The 19,966-nt window shown below is 39.7% G+C and overlaps 1 protein-coding gene across 1 annotated transcript in view; it reads left to right on the forward strand.

Moving 5' to 3' along the window:
* The window catches only part of LOC127587347 (collagen alpha-3(VI) chain-like), a 179,681-nt gene that overhangs the window by 26,646 nt on the left and 133,069 nt on the right, over nt 1–19,966 (forward strand). Inside the window, 4 exon segments of the mRNA XM_052008828.1 lie at nt 8,578–9,177; nt 11,479–12,087; nt 17,229–17,828; nt 19,115–19,681. Coding sequence (XP_051864788.1) covers nt 8,578–9,177; nt 11,479–12,087; nt 17,229–17,828; nt 19,115–19,681 — 2,376 coding nt within the window.

The following is a 19,966-nucleotide window of genomic DNA, read 5'->3' on the forward strand; positions in this document are numbered from 1 at the left end:
CTGCTCCTTTGCTTACCCTACTCAATTTAATGTATTTTTAAAATGGGAGGGGAAAACGTACAGACATGCTCCCTGATGGTTCAGTTGTTAAGGACATGATTCATTAAGAGACTGAGCTATACAGACCAGAAAGGTCCCAGATTTGATCTGCTGGTCTGCGCTGAGTTAGCTGATCTCAGCCAGGGATCCAGTAAGGGTGCAACAATTGGCCTCAGCACCCTGGGCTAGGGAGGGGTGGAAAATCAGCATGGGTTCCCGCTCCTGATTGCTGACTGGTGACTCCTGGTGAAAGTGCCCAAGAGTGTGTGGATGATGAGACCCTGCATAGATCAGTGAGTCGGCATTTGATGTCTGGACTTGCACACAAAAGTGACCACTTGGGCAAGGTACCAGAGGATTACCTTCACCCTACAAGGAGTCAACGCCTTCAGGAAGGGATGGGAGAAAAATTGGAGGGGATAAAAATTAAGCCAAACTTCAACATGGATTCATATTTTGTAATACCTCTCATGATGTGAATTGGGTTCTTAAATTAATAAGCAAGGAGCAGACCTACTGTAGAATTAATGTTCTACTAACATCACTGGCCCTCATCACTGTATGTGTTTTTAATTAAACACCCATTATGCATCTATATCAGTGGCATGCTACAAATTAATAACCTATCACAACTAAAATGCACTGCCAATGTCATAGCCAGGAAACAGATACCATCACAGTTTCCATATAGTAGTGTGAGAAGAGTGACCAGTCATTCAGAATACAATTGTTATTTTCAAGAAATATATTTGGACTCTAGAAGTCTTAATAAAGGATTTTGCCAGAATTGTACGCGATTGATCAGCAGGGATTTGGCTGAGTTACATTTGCAAAAGAAGTGTACTTAAAATTAAGCTGGGATGGTGCCTTCAGGTGCCATAAATGTCTGCTGGTGAGAATTGTTTCAAAATCGGGAAAACTTTGAAAGTGACAAATTTTTGGAGTAATCTTGCAGATGGATTTGAAAGTTCTTTTTTTTAAAAAAAGAAAAGGTATTATTCCAAGTAAAATTGAATTACAAGAAGGAAAATTTGAGGGATGAGGTTCAATGAGTTGAACAGAGTTTTACATTCCTAGGTTTTGGTTATATTTTTAATTTTGTGCTTTGATTTGCCAACCATGGAAAGCTTTTGTGTTTAGATGTCAAATCAAGAGAGTGGGTAAACTGAATAGAGCTCAGGTGCTATCAGAGAGGGATTCAGGAAAATTGACATCTCAGGTCCCTTTTTTCCTTGGTCCTGCATTCAAAATCTATGCTTTTTAAATCAAAGAAAATTTGGTTTTATTTCATGCAGACTCATCACTTGCAACAGCCATAGTTGCTTGAGATAGCAAATATTCTAACTACAACAGAAGTACAAATATTAGCTACTTGTGTGCATTACCTTATTAAGCTACATTGGATGCACCCAAATCTTATGATGTCAGAATAGACTTAAAGACCAAATCAGTGATGCTCTGATTTAGGGAAGTACATTTAAGGTTGCTATTGAAATAGCTTCAGGTACTGGACCTAGACCTTACTGTCACACAGAAGGTACCAGTTCCTTCCTTGATCGTCTGACAGATGAAGTAAGTGATTGCAAGGCATTCTCCTAGTCTCATTAATAAAGGTTTGATTGAAAATTATGACTGTGGACATGATGAGAAAGTAGGGCTGGGAATGTGCAGGGGAAATGGTGAAGGAAAACTAAATAATTAAAATGAAAATGACAAGGATTTATTGAGATTACTTCAAATGCTGAAGAATAAAGTTAGTCCTCAAAATGTGATAATTTAATTCCAGAAAACTACGTTATGAAAAAATGGTAAAACACAAAGAATGTCGAAAACAATCCGAGAGCCAGGAAATACTTTTGTCTTCTCAGTGCTTGACCTATCTGTTTATTTGCGTTGCTATTAACATCCAAGAGCTTTGCTTCCACCATCATTAAGCTGTGTGCACACTGTGTACTTTTACACACCTGCTTGAGTTGTAAGAAGGGCTGTGACACAATGCACAATGTTAATCACAAATTAGAGGTTTTAACTTATTCTGCATTCTTTGATTTAAAACAAAAGTGAACGTATGGTGACGTGAAGCGGTTCAGAGTGTTGGTTCACTGATGTTCAGTGAAACAAGATGGGTGTTGGACCAAGACTTGGGTTCTTTTTCACTCTGTTCTTGATCACAGCTCTGTTAAACAGAGGAGGTACCAGAATGAGGTCATGCCATTTCTCAGTGGAGAGGGAGAACAGAAGGGAAAGATCAAGCTTCAGTCAACCATGGCAGGAGCTCACTCCAGCTAAAGCTAAAATTTCGAACTTCTTAAAAATGATAGATGAAATAAAAATTGTGTGCTGCAAGAACCATCACTGTGAATGTGCAGAGAAAGTCTGAGATTAGTGTCCCATTAGAGACTCCGATGAAGGGTCTTTTTTTTTGCTAAATGAAATGTCTATTTTTGGCACACATCATTGAGTTCTTTTAAATAGCTTTCATTGCAGTTCTTTATTAATCAGAGGTGAGCTGCTGATTCATATATCAGTTCAGGCCCTGGTTAACTCTAAACAGATGTACATGCTGCCACAGAAACACCATGGCACAATAGGTTAGCCCAGTATTCCTTCACCTTTGAAATCTGGTTTGAGTTTAAATGCTTAAGACGAAATGAATGCCAATTTCTGCATTCCAATGCAGCATCATTGACCTGAAACATTAACTGTTTCTCTTTCTGTGGATAGGTTTTTCCAGCATTTTCGGTTTTCATACCAATTTCTGTTGCTTGTGGTGGTCCAAAGTAGTCTTAACCCATTAACCAAAAGAATTTGCAACTCCGGCAAAAATTAAAATCTGAATAGTTACATGAATGGGCATTAATCTTTTAAAAACATCTGAGGATCAGAAGTACAACAGATGTTAACATTCACACTGCCACATTAATGACTGCCCTACTGAGATTGCTCCAATTCTGGTCTATTCTGTAGCTGAACTAACAGTGTTAAGACCAGGATAGAGACAACAGCTGGTAGAAGGAGAAACGTGACCCACTCCCCTGCATATACATCAGGTTGACAGACAAGGTCAAGATTTAATTTTAACTTTTACGCCAGTTTTGGTGGACTTGTAAAGGGGGTAGTGATCAGTGTCCCATTAGAGACTCCAATGAAGGGTTATGTTGAGAATTCAATACAGAAGGGATTCTCATGTTTCAACATGTTTTAAATAGTGCACAGATTTGTTGCCTTGTAATTAAGATATCCCAGACAAATTTTCTGATATCCTTTAATTTATTGGAACTCTCTGTTTGCTACTAATTTTCTGAATTAGATCGCAGAATCCAAGGAGAGAATACATTGTATCAATGTGAGTCTCCTGCTTACCTGGGATAGTTACATTAGATAAGAAGATTTAAATTATACCCTCATTAAGGTTAGCAATCGCAGATCTAAGGATTGAGAAAAAGAACTGGGGGGGGGGGGGGGAACATCTCACATTTTGCAAATTGGCATCCAGTGATTTGTTGTGCAAGATAGCACATTTCTGATAATGAAGTTAGGATGAACTAGATTACAATTTCCATTGATAAGCTTCATGCCAACACTCATGGAAAGTGTCCCGTATGATGAATTGGCTGCTCGGAAGAGGTACTTGGGGTTCACAATGACTTACAGAACAGCACCACATATGAAACTGTGGGAGGAAATGGGGGAACAATAAGTAGCAGAGCTATTCAACAGAAATGACGAGTGGTAAGTGAGGGGAATGCTACTTCAGTCATTAGGTAAGCTGTTCTTCCCTCTTCACTTCACTCTGAATGGTACCATCCGCTGTTGTCACCAGGGGTATATAATGTCTTGGTACTAATTAAATATTGCACAAACCAATACCTTTAAAATGCTGCTTGTGAAACTCTTAATATATCAAATAGGAAACAGTTCCTTTTACTGTCACCAAAAAGTGACAGATCTTACTTCAGATTAATGGAAATTGACCATTATGTTCACCTACACAGCAGTGATTGCACTTCAATAGTAGTTTATTGGCTGTGATAGTCCTTGAGGAGTCCTTTGGAGAGGAAAGGGACAATAAATATACCAGTACTTTTGTCCTTTTCCACACCATAAACTTTTTTTGAAAGAATCATTTCATGAATTTTCACCTACAATGCAACTCCACGAAATGTTACTGTATGCATTAGTCAGCCCTCAGTGACAACTCTGATCATAGCTCATGGCCTGAGCAAACATTTATCTGTTAACATATTTTAAAATACAGATTCTGGAAACTACATATGGTTAAATTCCTTTTTTATTTTCCCCCAAGAGGGCTGCAATATCCTCCTGTTTTTATATTCAGTACTCTGGAGCATTATCTTTGTTTAAACAGCTGATGACATCATGGGGAAATTAGTTAAATACAAGGAACAGAGTTAACAAATAGAAACAAAATAATTGCAGATATGCACAGTGTTAATTACCACCTTAGTTTCTAGTTTTTGTGTAAAATGCACTGACTATATCACTGTATAATGTATGCTGGTCAAATCCCAAAGTGTGTATCAACTATATCATAACACAAGCTCTGATTATTTCATTATATTTGAAATCTGTGCTACAATGCACAATATATTCTATCAATATTTAATGTATGCTAAAGTGCCTAGAGTGGAGTTGGCGGCACCTTGGGTCTTTGAAGCCACTCTGACATGCTTGTACCACCTCAGAATACAGCCCATCACCATTAATATTTGCAGCCTATGCACAATGTTGTGCAGAAGGCTCATTAAGGTCCCAACTGCAAATTATAGCCAAGCCCCAGAATGTGCACTTACTGTGCCATTTCCTAGGAATGCACTTCTAATTTCAGTTGCTGAACCTCAAGTGTGTGTATTGTTTATCCTTCAGGCATGATAATGAAAATGTAACCATGCCAATGGCTACTGATATCAGAAATCTTGAGATCTGAGAGGCTGTGCCTTTGGGATGATTTCTACTTCTGACCTGAAACTGCACACACTTGAAAATGTTGGGTGGATTCCCTATGATGTTCCAAACACTATAAAGGGAGGATTGTGTGGGACTTGACCACAGATTTTAATTTCTTCTCCCAGCAAAAGTCCATAATTGGTAAATGTACTTTCAGGTGTTAGCAGCAAGTTCAGCCCAAACCCTGAATGGCATTCGGCCATAGAAATGCATGACCTACATAATCCCCTTTGGTGTTGTTAGTTGAGCTCCTTTTTCTATAAAGAACAGATAGGTGAAGAGTAAATATCCCTCTGTATTGTAACTTTCACACAAATCTCCAGTTTTACAGTTTTCTGTGTTCACAAACTAGAAGAAATGACACTTTCCCACTGCCTGTCAAATAGGCAGGTCAAATATGGGTTTGAACAGTTGACCAGTCTGAGTGCTAGTCTCCCCTGCCAATTATTCCTTGCTGCCAATACTGCTTCATTCACAGAAACACTAGGCCTAATGTGCCTGCAACATACTTCCACGATTCTCGGCTCTTGGGAGGGAGTTGTGCACGTGAGGAGAATGGATTCGAGAACCGGAGCTACGAGCTTGTAGCCGGTCCCTGAATTGCTGAGTGGGGATCTTGACATTTTCTCTGAGGTGCATGAAACTCATTGTCCTCAAATGTTACACATCTGGAATTCTTACGGTTCAAAGGGAAGCAGTTTGATCCATTAAGCCTATGCCAGCTCTAATAGAGAAATCCTGTCATCCTCTATCCCCAGCATTTTCCCTTGTGGCCATACAATGTTTATCTCTTTAAGTATTTATCCAAGTCCTTTTTGAAAGTGATTTGATTTAAAACTGCTTCCAGCACCTGTTCAGGAACACACTTTTGTTGGTTAATTCAAATCCTTTGATTCTCAATTCTTTCACCAATGGGAACAGTTTCTCATTTTTTTGCTCTGCCCAGACTTCTTGACTTTGAAGACCCCCATTAAATTACCTCCAAATGCTCTCTGCTTTAAGGAGAACAATCCCAGGTTCTCCAATCGATCCACATTTCCTGTCCCTGAGCCAATGTCGCATCCATGCAACTAATGGGCCTTTCATCCCATGGGCTTCAATCTTTCTGACTATCTAGTCATGTGGCATTTCATCTGGTCTTTAAAAGTCCATTGTTCTTATAAACCCTCTATAGCTTCATCAGAAGTTCCATGATGATTGCAAATTAACTTTGAGTTATTCTGACTTTCTCTGTTAATCCATGCTTGTCCAGGTTAATTTTGGGTATGATTATTGTCTTTAGCATCTTCCCCACACCTGAAGTTAAACTGATAGGCATGTAGTAATTGGATTATATTTGCAACATTTGTTTGAACAAGAGTGTAATATTTGCAAATTTCCAGTCCTCTGTCACTACTGCAGTACCTAAGGAGGATTAGAAAATTATAGCTAATACCTGTACAACTGTGACCCTTACTTCCTCAGCAACCTTTAGCTGCTGACATCCATCAGTATTATCTGCCTCTCTGATTTTCTTCCCCTTGATTAATGTTCATCTTGTTCTTTATACCTATGGAGATTGGCAGCATTTTCTCTTTGATGAAAACAGATTCATCTGAGCTGTAAATGTGCTGATAGACACATCGCCTGAACACACTTCAGAAATGTTTCTATACACCCTTTACACTTTGATATTTCCAAACTCTTTTAGGATAGTTGAAGTTCATATTATCATTTTCTATCATTCTGCATCTGTGTAATATTATCTATATCCTTCCCAACAGCTGTAGCCAAGATAATTTGCACAGAAGTGTAAATTTCAGAAAGCTGTTTATTTCTGAACTAGAACAACATAGGTTCTGGCCTTCATCCCTGGAACATTCTTCTCTCTCTTCCTCTCCCCCCCCCCCCCATATGTTCTTCTCTCTTCTCCCCCCCCCCATATGTTCTTCTCTATCAGTACTCCCACACCACCACTTCTCTGTCCTTGCTTTCCTGAAAATCTTGTCTGCAGGAATATTAAGTATCCAACCATGTTCTAGTCTGATCCAGATCTTTGTAGTTGCCTCAGAATCAGAGACTGTAGCTCACCAACCATATCTACCTCTTATATAATATTCTGCATTTTCACCTCCTGTTTTCTCGGGGTTTCTCCAGCCTACTCCTAACTACTGTTTTGTTACCCAAATGGTTCCAAGTGCACATTGTGCTTCTCTTTAGTGCTGCATCCTGATTTCCATCCCATCCCAAAGCCCCACCCTCCCCTCTCTGCAGCACGACTAAATTACTTAATCCCTTTATTTAAAGTGCCTTTAAGTAATCCCTTTACACTTTATTTAAAGTGCGCAACTCCTACATTATTTACAGGGCCACAATTAACACACGTGCTCTCCAGTATTCGGTCCCATTCTCCCCCCAGGCCCAATTCTTTCCTTCAAAAGTAAATGTCAACGCGTCAACTCTTTCGGCTCATCTGCCCACTGCCGTTTTCAGCATATTCCATACCGTTTTTTTTCCCGGGAAGCATTTCCCTGCTATGCATTATCGATCACTGCATTTCATGTGGAATAGAAGCATCAACTGGTTCAAACGTGGAGGGAAAAAGCAGCCATCAACGGAGATGGAAGCAATTAAAAGGATAATGATACAGAAGACATTACAAAAAGCATCATTGCACATTCATGCTCCCAACTCAGATCGGTTATGTGTTCCTCTCCAGATCCTCCTCCTAGGGGCTCTCAGTTGGTTGATCTTTGCAGACAGCGCCTTGTCTTACTCGGTCGATGTTAACAGAGAGACAATAAATTCTGCAGATGCTGGATGCATCTGGAGCAATACACACAAAGTGCTGGAGGAACTCACCAGGCCAGGCAGTATCCATGGAGGGAAATAAAAAGGTTAACTTTGTTCACTTGGGCTAGTTTTCTGTTTCCGTCTTTCCTTCAATAATGTCATCCAGCTGTACGGTCCAAAGGTAAACAAAGAACAAAAGCTCCCAAAAAAAATGTTTTTTTTTAAAGAAAAGAGAACATGACAACGAACGTTGAAAATTATCCTGCTGCTTTATATTTTGAAATGTCACCTCTGGTGAGATTTTCATTCCCTTTTCAGCCAGCAGCGAGAGAATTGTTGTTTTCAAGCAGTCCTTCTACGAAATGAAGGGTTCTCCACCCCGATTCGTTTCTTTCTTTGTATTTTTGGTTTTCCCCCCCACAAATATGAGAGCTGAATATGCTACTTCCAAACTGATTTTTTTTAATAAAAGAAACAAAATAATTATTACTTGCAATTAAAATATGGGAGGAAAAAAACCCTGAAGCAAGTGTATGTGGGGGGGGGGGGGGGGGGAGGGATGGCACAAATGAAGAGAAATTTGGTCCAGCAGTTATATTGTAAGTATTTAAAATAGTCAAAAAATGCAGAATGAAGCATAAACCTGGCAGACTGACCGACACCGCTTTATTTTAATGTTCTATTCACTGAGATGAGTTTGACGCTGAGTTTTGCACAGAATGCTCAGCTGTTAATCCTTGCATGGAGGTCACCTGTTTTTAACATGTTCACCTTTTGCATTTGTCTTTTTCTTTAAAGCGCAAGAATCGGCTGACCTAATTTTCTTAATTGACGGATCTGCCAGCGTTGGAAGTGTCAATTTTCAATATATACGCGATTTTATCGTAAATTTCATCGACAATCTCGAGATCGGCCCTGACAGAATCCAAATCGGTGTGGTACAATACAGCGACGAGCCCAACACCGAGTTCTATTTAAACACATACTCCACGAAAACGGAGGTTCTGGATGCTGTGAAACGACTTCAACCCAAAGGCGGAGATGAAATTAATACTGGCGCGGCCGTGCAATTTTTAGTCGACAATCACTTTACTGAGTCAGCCGGCAGCAGGGCATCAGAAGGGGTCCCACGGGCATTAGTCATTATCACTTCTAGTGAGTCCAGTGATGATGTAATTCAGGCAGAACTATTAATAAAGCAAGGTAGTATATACTCATTTGCTATTGGAGGTAGAGATGCCGACAATAATGAACTTGCTCAGCTTTCAACCGATGCATCCTTTACTGCCTTGATCTCCGAATTCCGTGATATTGCTCAATTGCAGCAACAGTTTTTACCATTGGTCTCGGCAGTGGCCCGAAGGGAAATAATTCTTGAACCTCTGGTGCTGAATGAAGGTACGTATGATCCAAATTTAGTCCCGACTGTTTGCAACCTAACAGGCATGCAGGAGCCTTACGGTCAACTTGGAAGATTGTTGATAATGATAATGCAAATGACCAAACATAAATGTAACCAGCTTGGAACAGCAGACTTTATCGATGGCCATCTTGTTAAAATTTAAGTCTTTGAAGTTACTGGAGTTTCAGCAGGTGGGTAAACAGTGAGAGAGGGTCGGAGGTAGGTAAATAACTATTTATTTTAACAGGTAATTTGTCGCAATTGAATGTCTAAACCAGGCTGGACCACAGACATAGGGTGGAGTTGGGAGTGGGGAGGCTCGTGTGCGGCAGAAGCACTGGCATAAACCCACTGGGCCAAATGGCCTTTTCCCACCTTAAGCACTGCAATTGTGGAATATTAGCACCTCTCATTAAGGTAAAGTATGGGGTGTGGAATTTCTCCAGGAGTCAAAATCAATGCACTTTTAAGTCTCATTGTTTCAAATTCATTTACCCACCATCTTCTAAGATGGTTCTTTCACTGAAATTTACAGGTTCATTTGCACATGCTCTCAAAACCAAAGAGATCAATGGCACAATGATTTTATTTATTTTTATAAATCTCCAGTGCCAAATATGCAGGTATCCTCGACCTCAGAGAGAGAGCAGTGGGGTGGGGTGGTGGAATGGAATTAGGACTTTTTAAAGATGATTATAACATGTTCCACTCCCCACTACTTCAGAGTTTGGCTATTAAAAGGGCTGAGTTTGACATCATATTTGAGGGGTTGGTTTTCCCAAAGTAAAGCAAATTGGAATAATTGATTAGGGAGATGCAATCCTCCAGGTCACCTTCCCTAGTTGGTGGTCGAAGAAGCTACCTTAGGAGGCAGCTAAAGGTAAGTATGCTCCTCACTTTTGCACAGCCTTCCTAAGGGGCATGATGCAATTCTAATTTGGAGACCTTTGCATCCACTGTGAGCTTCCTCATAAAGCATTCCGTACAACTGCTACATGATATCTTTCATGCCGATGGCTGTAGCACAAAAATCAAATGCCCAGGTTTGCTAAATAGAGTTATCTTATTTTTGACTGGGACACCAGAGGGCCTCAAAATCCAGTGTGAAGCTATGGAAAAGATGAGCCTTGATTTAGAACAAAAACATGCTTGAGAGGGAAGGACCTAACCAAAAGTGATGTTTAGAGAGCAAATGCTTGTCTTACCCCTTTATAGCTAAATAACAAATTCACTTGAGCCCAATATGATGTTGGGGCACTTGTGCTCATTCTGCACCGCACCCCTGTTGCCATCAATGTCAATTCCCTTGAAGCCATCACTGGAACCATTGTGGTGTATATCGGGCAAAAGCACGTGCAATTGCAAGAGCAAAATCAGATTATGCCCAGGAATCTGTTTGCAGCCAGGTTCTGATGTGTGAGAGGCCTACACCAAGTTGCTCCTCACATAATTGGGCACAACCACTTTGCAGTCACTAGTCCACCATAAGGGACTCGGAGGATTGAAGGATAATAGTACCAGACCATTGGTGGACTGAACTGGAGAAAGCAGATAATGGTTGGCAGCTATTCACAGTTTTAATGATGAATTAGAAGTGGCAGAGCAGCCCCAACAGGCTTTTATTACTGATGTATTTCACTTTGTTCTAGGGCCAGTTTAAGTTTTTGAAAGATTGGCTCAAAATTGAGGGAATCTGATGATATCGTAGCATCTTTGTCAGCATGCAATTCTTTTTTCTTGGTCATGTTTATCTTCTGTGTTAAGTGGTCACAATAGGGCTGAATGGATTCACACTTTTCTCTGAAGGGATGTGAAGATTTTGTGAGTGTGTTAAGCAGAGCTTTTTGCCCCTGAAATCTGGGTTTGAACCCACGAGCAAAGGCTGAAAGAATCCCATGTGAAGATGGTATACGATTGTTCATCTCCAATGAAGTTCTCATGGGAATTGGCAAAAATCACGCCGGTGCAGTAACAAGAGTTTCAGTGCTGAAGGAATTTTATTTGAAGCTAAATTTAGAAAGTGATCTGTTTTCTATCGCCAATGTTCTATCGTGATGAACTCAAACTTCACAAGAATACATTCATTAAAAATTGTTCTGTTTAGAAATACAGTTTTGGCCTGAGGAAGTTGTTCAATGGAGAAGGATAATTTTTGTATGTAATAATTAAACTTTCAGGGGAATTTCAAGGTTGTATATCCTGTTCCAAAATAAATTCCAAGTTTACCTACTTGTTCTTGTCTATTTGTGAAATAGGGAATGTTTTCAAAATCAAACTAACTTAAAACTGTTTTACAGTTCCGGACAGGAGGAGGGACATTGTATTTCTGATGGACGGCAGCTCCAGTGTGGGAAATCCGAACTTTTTGAAAATGCGTGAATTTATCTTAAAAGTAATTAACAGATTTCAAATTGGACCAAATGCGGTGCAAGTTGCTGTCGTGCAGTACAGTGATGTTCAAAAAACTGAGTTTTCCTTCAATGTTCACCCGGACAAACGTGGACTACTTTCTGCTGTAAAAAAACTGCGACCGATTGGCGGACCCTCCCGTAACATTGGGGCCGCGCTGGAGTTTGTCCTCGAAAAACATTTTATCACATCTGCAGGGAGTCGAAGACAGCAAAATGTCCCCCAGTTTCTGGTGCTTGTCACTAATGGAGCATCTCAAGATAGCATTCGCTTCCCTGCACTGGAGTTAAAAAGAAAGGCTATAATAACACTTAGTGTCGGAGTTGGTAACACGGACCTTGAAGAGCTGCGGGAGATTGCATTTGTTCCAGATTTGGTATATGAAGTACCTAATTTCCAGGCTCTGCTCCAGAAACCGAGACAAGTAGCAGCAAAGTTATCCACGTTACGTTCTCCTACAGTGGTTACGGAAGAGCCTACAGTTACCATTACGGAAGGTAACAGCATTTTGCGCGTCGTTTTGTTCCAACTTTATATTTAGAATCCTACCAATATCGATGTGAAATACTTTTAATTCATGGTTCCTTTGAAACCGAACTGACAGATTGATTTGATTTGAATGGGAGGTCCTTGCATTAAGGAAGGTGAAATCGCAGCGGGATGTCCAATCCATCACTATCTAGTTTTCCTTGCTAAAAAGCTCACATTTGAATCGTGGAATGGTGTATCATAGGAGGGGACCATTCAGCCCATCAACCCCGTGGCGAATCTTTGAACGATCCAATTTCACTCTCCTTCCGCTTGTTTGTGGACTGCAACAATTGAAGCCTAGCATGGAATTCAACAACTTCAGATAACCAGCTTTTTCTGTTTGTTTCGGAACTGGTCATTTCTCTTGTAAAGTCATTAGCTCAGTTTTTCTCTTACCATGGATACGTCCTGGTCTGCCGAATACCTCTTGCATTTCCCCATTTTAGATTTCCAGCAGACGCTTTGTCTGGATCACACAGATCCAACACTGTAATTCTTTCTCCGCCTCTCTCCTCCTCCGCCTCTTCCATTCATCTATATTTACACTCTACCATGTGGATCAGCCACCATTATCATCCTCTCTTTGACAGCATCAATAGAAGTTGCATCATCTGGACAACCTTGATCTTCACTGTATCATTGACATTCCTTTTGTTTCCTGCATTTGTTTCCTCACCCTGCAACTTAAAAAACACTCGCTTTCTCACTTTTCCAGTTCTGATGAACAGTTATTTGGAAAATAGAAACATAAACAATATTTCTCTCTCAACAGATGCTGCCTGCTCTGAGTTTTTCCAGCAATTTCTCTTTTAATGAAGGAAACAGCTGGGGTATCTATCTTTGAAAATAAGGAACATTGAATGTAAAAACACGGATGCCATGTAATAAAAACAGAAATGTCCGATGAAAGGTCCTTGACCTGAAAAGTGAACTCTGTTTCTCTTTGCACAGATGCTACCTGCTGCTGTGTATTTCTGCATTTTTTGCTTTATTTCAAGTGTCCAGCATCTGCACTTCTATAATTTCCATTTCCATGATAAACTTTTACAAATCACTAGTTTGCTCTCAGATGGAGCAATATGGTCAGTTCAACTTTCCACATCATAGGAAGAATGTAAATGTCCTTGAGTAGCTACAGAGAAGGTTTACTAGTATGGAGTGACAATGAAGCACTTCATTAACAGAGAGATGAAAAAGTTTGGACTATTCATCTTGGAACAGAAAAGATATTGTCAATTATTTCAAGTTGGGAGAAATTATTTGTTCTGAATATTAGGAGAGTAACCATAGGTTTACAATGGTATTGAATAACATCCTGATACAAAGTCCCGAGCCAAATAGTCAACTATCCTTTGCCCCTGCAGATGCTGCTCAACCTGCTATTTTCCTCCAGCAGTTTTTTTTTGCAATGGTTGTCAAAGATGGCCACTGTAAATTAAAGTCATAGAGTAGCACAGAATGGAAACAGGCCCTTTGGCCCAACTCATCCATACTGAGCAAGATGCCCTTCTAAACTAGTCCCATTTGCCCACGTTTGACCCATATCCGTCTAAGCCTTTCCTAGCAATGTAACCTGTCCAAATGTCTTTTAAATGTTGTTATTGTATCTGCCTCATTCACTTTCTCTGGCAGCTCATTCCATGTATGATAAAGATGTACTCTTGATCTCACAATCTATCTTATCGTGCCCCTTGCACTTTATCGTCTACCTGCACTCCACTTTCTCTGTAATTGTAACACTATATTCTGCATTCTGTTATTGCGTTTCCCTTTGTACTGCCGACATACTTGTGTTTTGAAATGATCCATATTGATGGCATGCAAAACAAAGTTTTTCGCTGTATCTTGGTACATGTGACAAAAATAACCAATTCTATATTCTAATTCTATAAAGATGCCCCTCAGGTTCCTATTAAATCTTTCCCCTCTCACCTTAAATTGTCCCCAGTGTGTAGTTGGGTGGTAAAATCTGAGGGAGTTGAAAGGTAGGTGGAGAGAATAATCTGGAAATAGTGTAGGGTTGGTGTAATTAGGTGTTTGATGGTCATCATGGACAAAGGGCCTATTTCTGTGCTGGATTGTTCTATGAATTCGATGAATTAGAGAGGAAATGTAATGAGTTTTTCAGAGGTTTATTAAAATTTGAAACACTCTATCTAAAAGAGTAGTGGAATTGAATTCTGTGGCAGTTTCCAAGAGACTGTTGGGCACATAGTTGAAGATGATTATTTTTCAAGGTTGTGCCATGGTGGGACTGAAGTGGGCTTCTCTTTCAAAAATCTCTTATTGGCACAGCTTTGTTGTCCTACCTGGTTTTGAACATCCTTCTTAACCAGTCACTTCAAAAATTTTGAGCACATCCACCTTTTGGGTTTCTTTGTGTCCTTGCCACTTAAAAATTGTAATATTTATTTTGCATTGCAATTCCTTTCTCTTCATTTTAAAAGTGCAGTTGAATCACTTCACACTTACCTGTGTTAAATCTCATCAGCCATATTTTCTATTTCACCAGATCTTCAGAAATTTGTGAATATTTTTACGTTTTAACTATAATTCTAAGCTACATGTCGTCTGCAAACTTTGCTCTGTAAACCCAAGTCTATGCTGTTAATAAAAAAAAATTTGGCACGTCCCCTTTGACACTCACCAACTTTTATTGATGCACCATAGAAAGCATCCTATCTGGATGCATCATGGCTTGGTATGGCGACTGCTTCGCCTGGGACCGCAAGAAATTGCAGAGAGTTATGGACACAGCTCAACATATCATGAAAACCAGCCTCCCCTCCATAGGCTTTGTCTATAATTCTCGCTGCCTTGGTAAAGCAGCCAGCATAGTCAAAGACCCCACCCACCCGGGATATTCTCTCTTGTCCCATCAGGCAGAAGATACAAAAGCCTGAAAGCATGTACCACCAGGCTCAAAGACAGCTTTTATCCTGCTGTTATAAGACTATTGAATGGTCCTCTAGTATGATAAGATGGACTCTTGACCTCACAATCTATCTTGCTATGACCTTGCACCTTATTGTCTACCTGCACTGCACTTTCTCTGTAGCTATGACACTTTACTCTGCATTCTGTGTTGTTTTACCTTGTACTACCTCAATGCACTGTGTAATGAATTGACCTGTATGAACGGTATGCAAGACAAGTTTTTGGCTGTACCTTGGTGCGAGTGACGATAATAAACCAATTCCAATTCAATACTATACATTGAACATCCCAACACTGGCTCTGGATTTTACACTGCATTCTTTGTCAAATACCTTCTCAAAGTCCATAAGGTTATATTTCGCTCATTAGCCCTCTCCATTATTTCATTGAACACTCGTTCAAATTGATCAAACATAACTAACCTATCTATTTCTAAGAGTCAATTCTTTTCTCTGAATTATGTTCCCCAACAATTTTTCTAACATTGATGTTTGTTTGATTGAACAGTACAATAATTAAAGATTAATGTAATTCTTTGGAAACTATTTTAAAAACAGTGCAGTATGTGAACAGTCACTAAAGCTTCCTAGGGGGAAAAGGTTGGCAAGAGTACATTAATTACTTTTAATTTGGAAATTAATTACTCATTTGCCACTGTTTGAAAGATAAAGTTAAGCACAACACAAATTAACCCTAAATATATTAACTGCAATTAACAGCTCCATATGTCTCATGGTCTAATGGGAGGCCTGTGTCATTTGCCTTTCTTGCTACATGTGTGCCATAGGCCAATGAAAATCTACAGTCATTGAGACCTCCTCTGTGAATGTAATCTGGACGACTGGTTGTGGGATTTTGTTGGACTTGCCATTCAATGGTGTCCCTTTCCATTATGGGAGGAGTAAGAACAAGATAACACAAAAGGATATCACTGACAGGCCCATCACAGCTCAATCCATCACAAAAAAACAGCCTCCCCTCCATTGACTTTGCCTACACTTCCCGCTGCTTCGGAAGGGTAGCCAACATTATTAAAGACCCACCCTGATCATTCTCTCTTCTCCCCCCTCCTGTCGGGCAGAAGATACAAAAGCTTGAAAACACACACCTGCTGTTATAAAACACTTGAATAGACGTCTTGTACAATAAAGATAAACTCTTGATCTCTCAATCTACCTCATTGTGGCCTTTGCACCTTATCTGTCTACCTGCTTTGCATTCTCTCTGAAACAGTAACATTATATTCTGCATTCTATTATTGCATTTCCTGTTGTACTACCTCAATGTACTTGTGTTTTGTAATACATCTGTACAAATGACATGCAAAACAAAGTTTTTCACCGTATCTCTGTGACAATAATAAACCAATTACAAATTATCACTCGCTACCTTCCAAACACAAGAACGCAAGGAGATATGAGCAGGAGTAGGCATTTCAGCCCTTCAAACCTTCCCCACCATTTAATATCATGGCTGATGTATGCTGGCCTCAACTCCTCTACTATGCCAGTTCTCCACACCCTACTCTTCCTCAATCTATCAAATATTATCCACCTCCACTTTAAATACTTTTAAAGATCCAGCTTCCACCACCCGCTGGGGCAGAGAATTCCAAAGGTTCACTATCCTCTGCAAGAAGAAATTTTGACATACTTCAGTTTTAATTGACTGCCCCCCTTATCTTGCAGTTATGTCCCCTTGGTCAAGATTCTCCCATTAGTGAAAACATCCCAGCAGCTACACTGTCACGCCCCTTTAGAATTCCATATTTGAATTCTGTTCACAATGAGGAACTAAGGTATCAATGGGATGGGATGATGGGTCTGAACTTAAAGTTGGAGATTGACAATTATTATCTGTTTGTGTTAAAAGCTAAAATAAAAGCTTTAGTTTTATAAAGTTGCACAGACTTTACCCTGTTGCCCAAAATTCTTGATATCTTCCCCTTAGATTTCACTTCAATCATTGGGAAGCAATGTGGCTTCTCTGTATGAGCTGGAAGTGCAGTTTTTATAAAATTGGCTCTCAAGTCTGTTGCATAAATCGGCTACAATAAACATCTATTAATGTCATGTTACCTTTCAGTGAGAATTGAGCTCTCCCAGGCGTTAAGTAATTTTAAATGGTTTTGTGTGACCTGTAATAGATCATATGGTATCTTCTTTTTCAGTTGTGACACAAGCATTCAACCAGAGAGATATTGTGTTCCTTATTGACGGATCAAATAACGTCGGCAATGCATACTTCCCTATTCTCCGTGACTTCATCAGAAACATAATTGAAACCTTTGACATTGGAAGAGATGGTGTGCAAGTAGCTGTGGTACAGTACAGTAGTGATGCAAGCACTGCTTTCTATCTAAACAGTTACAACACGAAGTCTGACATTTTGACCCATGTAAGTGGGCTCAGGCTGAAAGGTGGTAGGGCCCTTAACACTGGTGCAGCAATGGACTATGTACTTCAAAACATCTTTATAAAAGCTTCAGGAAGTAGGATAGAGGAGCGTGTTCCCCAGATATTGATAGTTGTTACAGCTGGAAGGTCCGATGATGATATTAGACCATCTGCAGAAGCCCTGGCACGAGGAGGCATTCTTACCATTGCCATTGGAGTGAGTAAAGCACAAGTGGAGGAGATAAATCGTATTGCATTCAGTCGACAGACAGCTTTCCAAGTAAATGACTTTAATACCCTGAGTACCATCCAGGATACTGTGGCATCGTCTGCCAAAACATGGATTCATGGAGGAGTCACTGAAGTACCTTCAGGTATATTGTTTGCCAAAAATGAGTACAATTGGTTTTTGCATCTTTCCACGTCATTCAGGATGCCAGTTCTGTCAGTGAACAGTGCTAATGGATGTTAATGTTAAGCTATGAACTTGTCCGTTTAAGACCACTTTCAAACAATACCCCTGAATAACTAGTTTCAATAGGCAAATCCATACTATTGCAGGTATTTTTAGAATCCTGCTGTTATTTTAAAAAAATTGCATACTTTGCTTGGACATTTTAGCTTTCAGTCAGGGAATTTGCCTTTTAAAGACTGTATCTGTAAGTAAGAAAGCTTGGTATCTGTGTTGATGCATGAAGATGCTTTAATAGGTCAGGTTATATTATTTGAATGCAAGTACATGCCCCTTTAAGGCTACAAAGTCTAAATGTTGAGTCCTGGTAGATACCCTTTAGTGAAACAGCAGCTGTTAAGAAATCCCTTTGTCATTTCAGTGAAGTTACTGCATTTAGCCTGGGACTAGCACTGCATGCTCTTGGAGAATTCATAATGAACCTCCTTATTAAAACACAAAAGGAGGTCATTTGCTCTATCATATCTATGCAAGCTCCCAACTGAGCAATCCCATCAGTCCCATTTCCCTTCTTATTTCCCCCTGTAACTCTGCAACTTATTTTCTCTCACGTGCCCATCCACTCCCCTTTTGTTCTTTTGGAAGATACCTACACTAGAGGGTATTTTACATCAGCCAATTGAACCTCCAGTACAATTTTGGGATGTAGGAGCCACTAGGGGAAACCCATGTGTTCACAGGGAGAAAGTGCAAACCCTGCACAGGTACCACTGAGGTCAGGATTTAATTCGCATCGCTGGAAGAGCTATGAGACAGCAACACCTGCTGCTGCACCACTGTGCCATCCCCTTCCTTAGTTTTTGAACTTCTTTTTAGAGCCTGAGGCAGAAAAAATGAACACAACATTTGACTGTGACAGTGAAACCTGAAGGTCAAAATTTGAACATCAGTTTTATAATGTCATGGCTATCCTGTTGTATCTTCAGTGGCAGAGTTCATCATTATACCTGGAAAATTCATGGTAGGGCCTTGCATAATTTATGGTAGTATCAGTGCATCATATTCTGTCTTTGGAAATTCATTCCATTAAAGCTAATTCAGGGTTTAAACTTGCATCCCAGATACTTCCTATAAATTAAATATTTTGAAATCATTATTTCATCATTCTATATGTTGATTTAATGTTATTTGTAGTTTTTACTGGTAGATTTTCATAATATTTGTATAATTTTTAAAATATTATTGTAGCGTTGAAGAAGGACATTGTCTTCCTTATCGATGGTTCTGCTGGAATGGGACAATCATTTCTTCAAGTCCGTGAATTTCTGATACAAGTAGTCCAGCAGCTTGAGATTGGACCCAACAAAGATAAAGTTTCCCTGGTTCGGTACAGTTCTGATCCAAGTGTTGAATTTGGCCTCGATGCTTATTTAACAAAAAATGAAGTTTTGGAGGCAATCAAAAGACTCCCACCGAAAATGGGAAGACCCCTTAATACAGGTGCGGCACTGGACTTTGTCGCTAGGGATGTCTTCAGCCCATCTGCAGGCAGCAGAAGAGATACTGGTGCTTCACAGATCCTGGTGCTCATCACTGCTGGGAAATCCAAGGATGATATTGTAATGGCAGCAAGGAGGGTGAAACTAGCTGGTATTGTGCCCATTGCTGTCGGAGCCAAGAATGCAGACACATCGGAGCTCCAAAAGATTGTGCACGATCCAGCATTTATTTTAACAATGAGGGACTTCCAAGATTTGTCAGGCATTCAACAGGAGCTATTATCTAAAATGAGAACAGTGGTTATTTTTGAGGAAGGTAAGAGCCTTTGATAAATTTTTGTTTTATACCATTAAATTGCTTAAGAAGTTGCTATGAGAATATATCTTTCCTGTTAATTTGAGCTTCTGAACTATAAGACTTGGCCTTGCATTTATATTTCTCAATTCTGGAAAAAAAAGCAAGGCATTTTATAAATTTGTCAGGATAGACCATTGCAGAATAATAGTATACTATGAATTTTGGGTATCTCCAAAATTAATATTTTATTAATATATTGTACTTGATAATGGCACAGGCTTGGGAAGAAAATAAATGTTTTTT

This window comes from Pristis pectinata, chromosome 1 (genome assembly GCF_009764475.1).
Source record: "Pristis pectinata isolate sPriPec2 chromosome 1, sPriPec2.1.pri, whole genome shotgun sequence".
NCBI lineage: Eukaryota > Metazoa > Chordata > Chondrichthyes > Rhinopristiformes > Pristidae > Pristis > Pristis pectinata.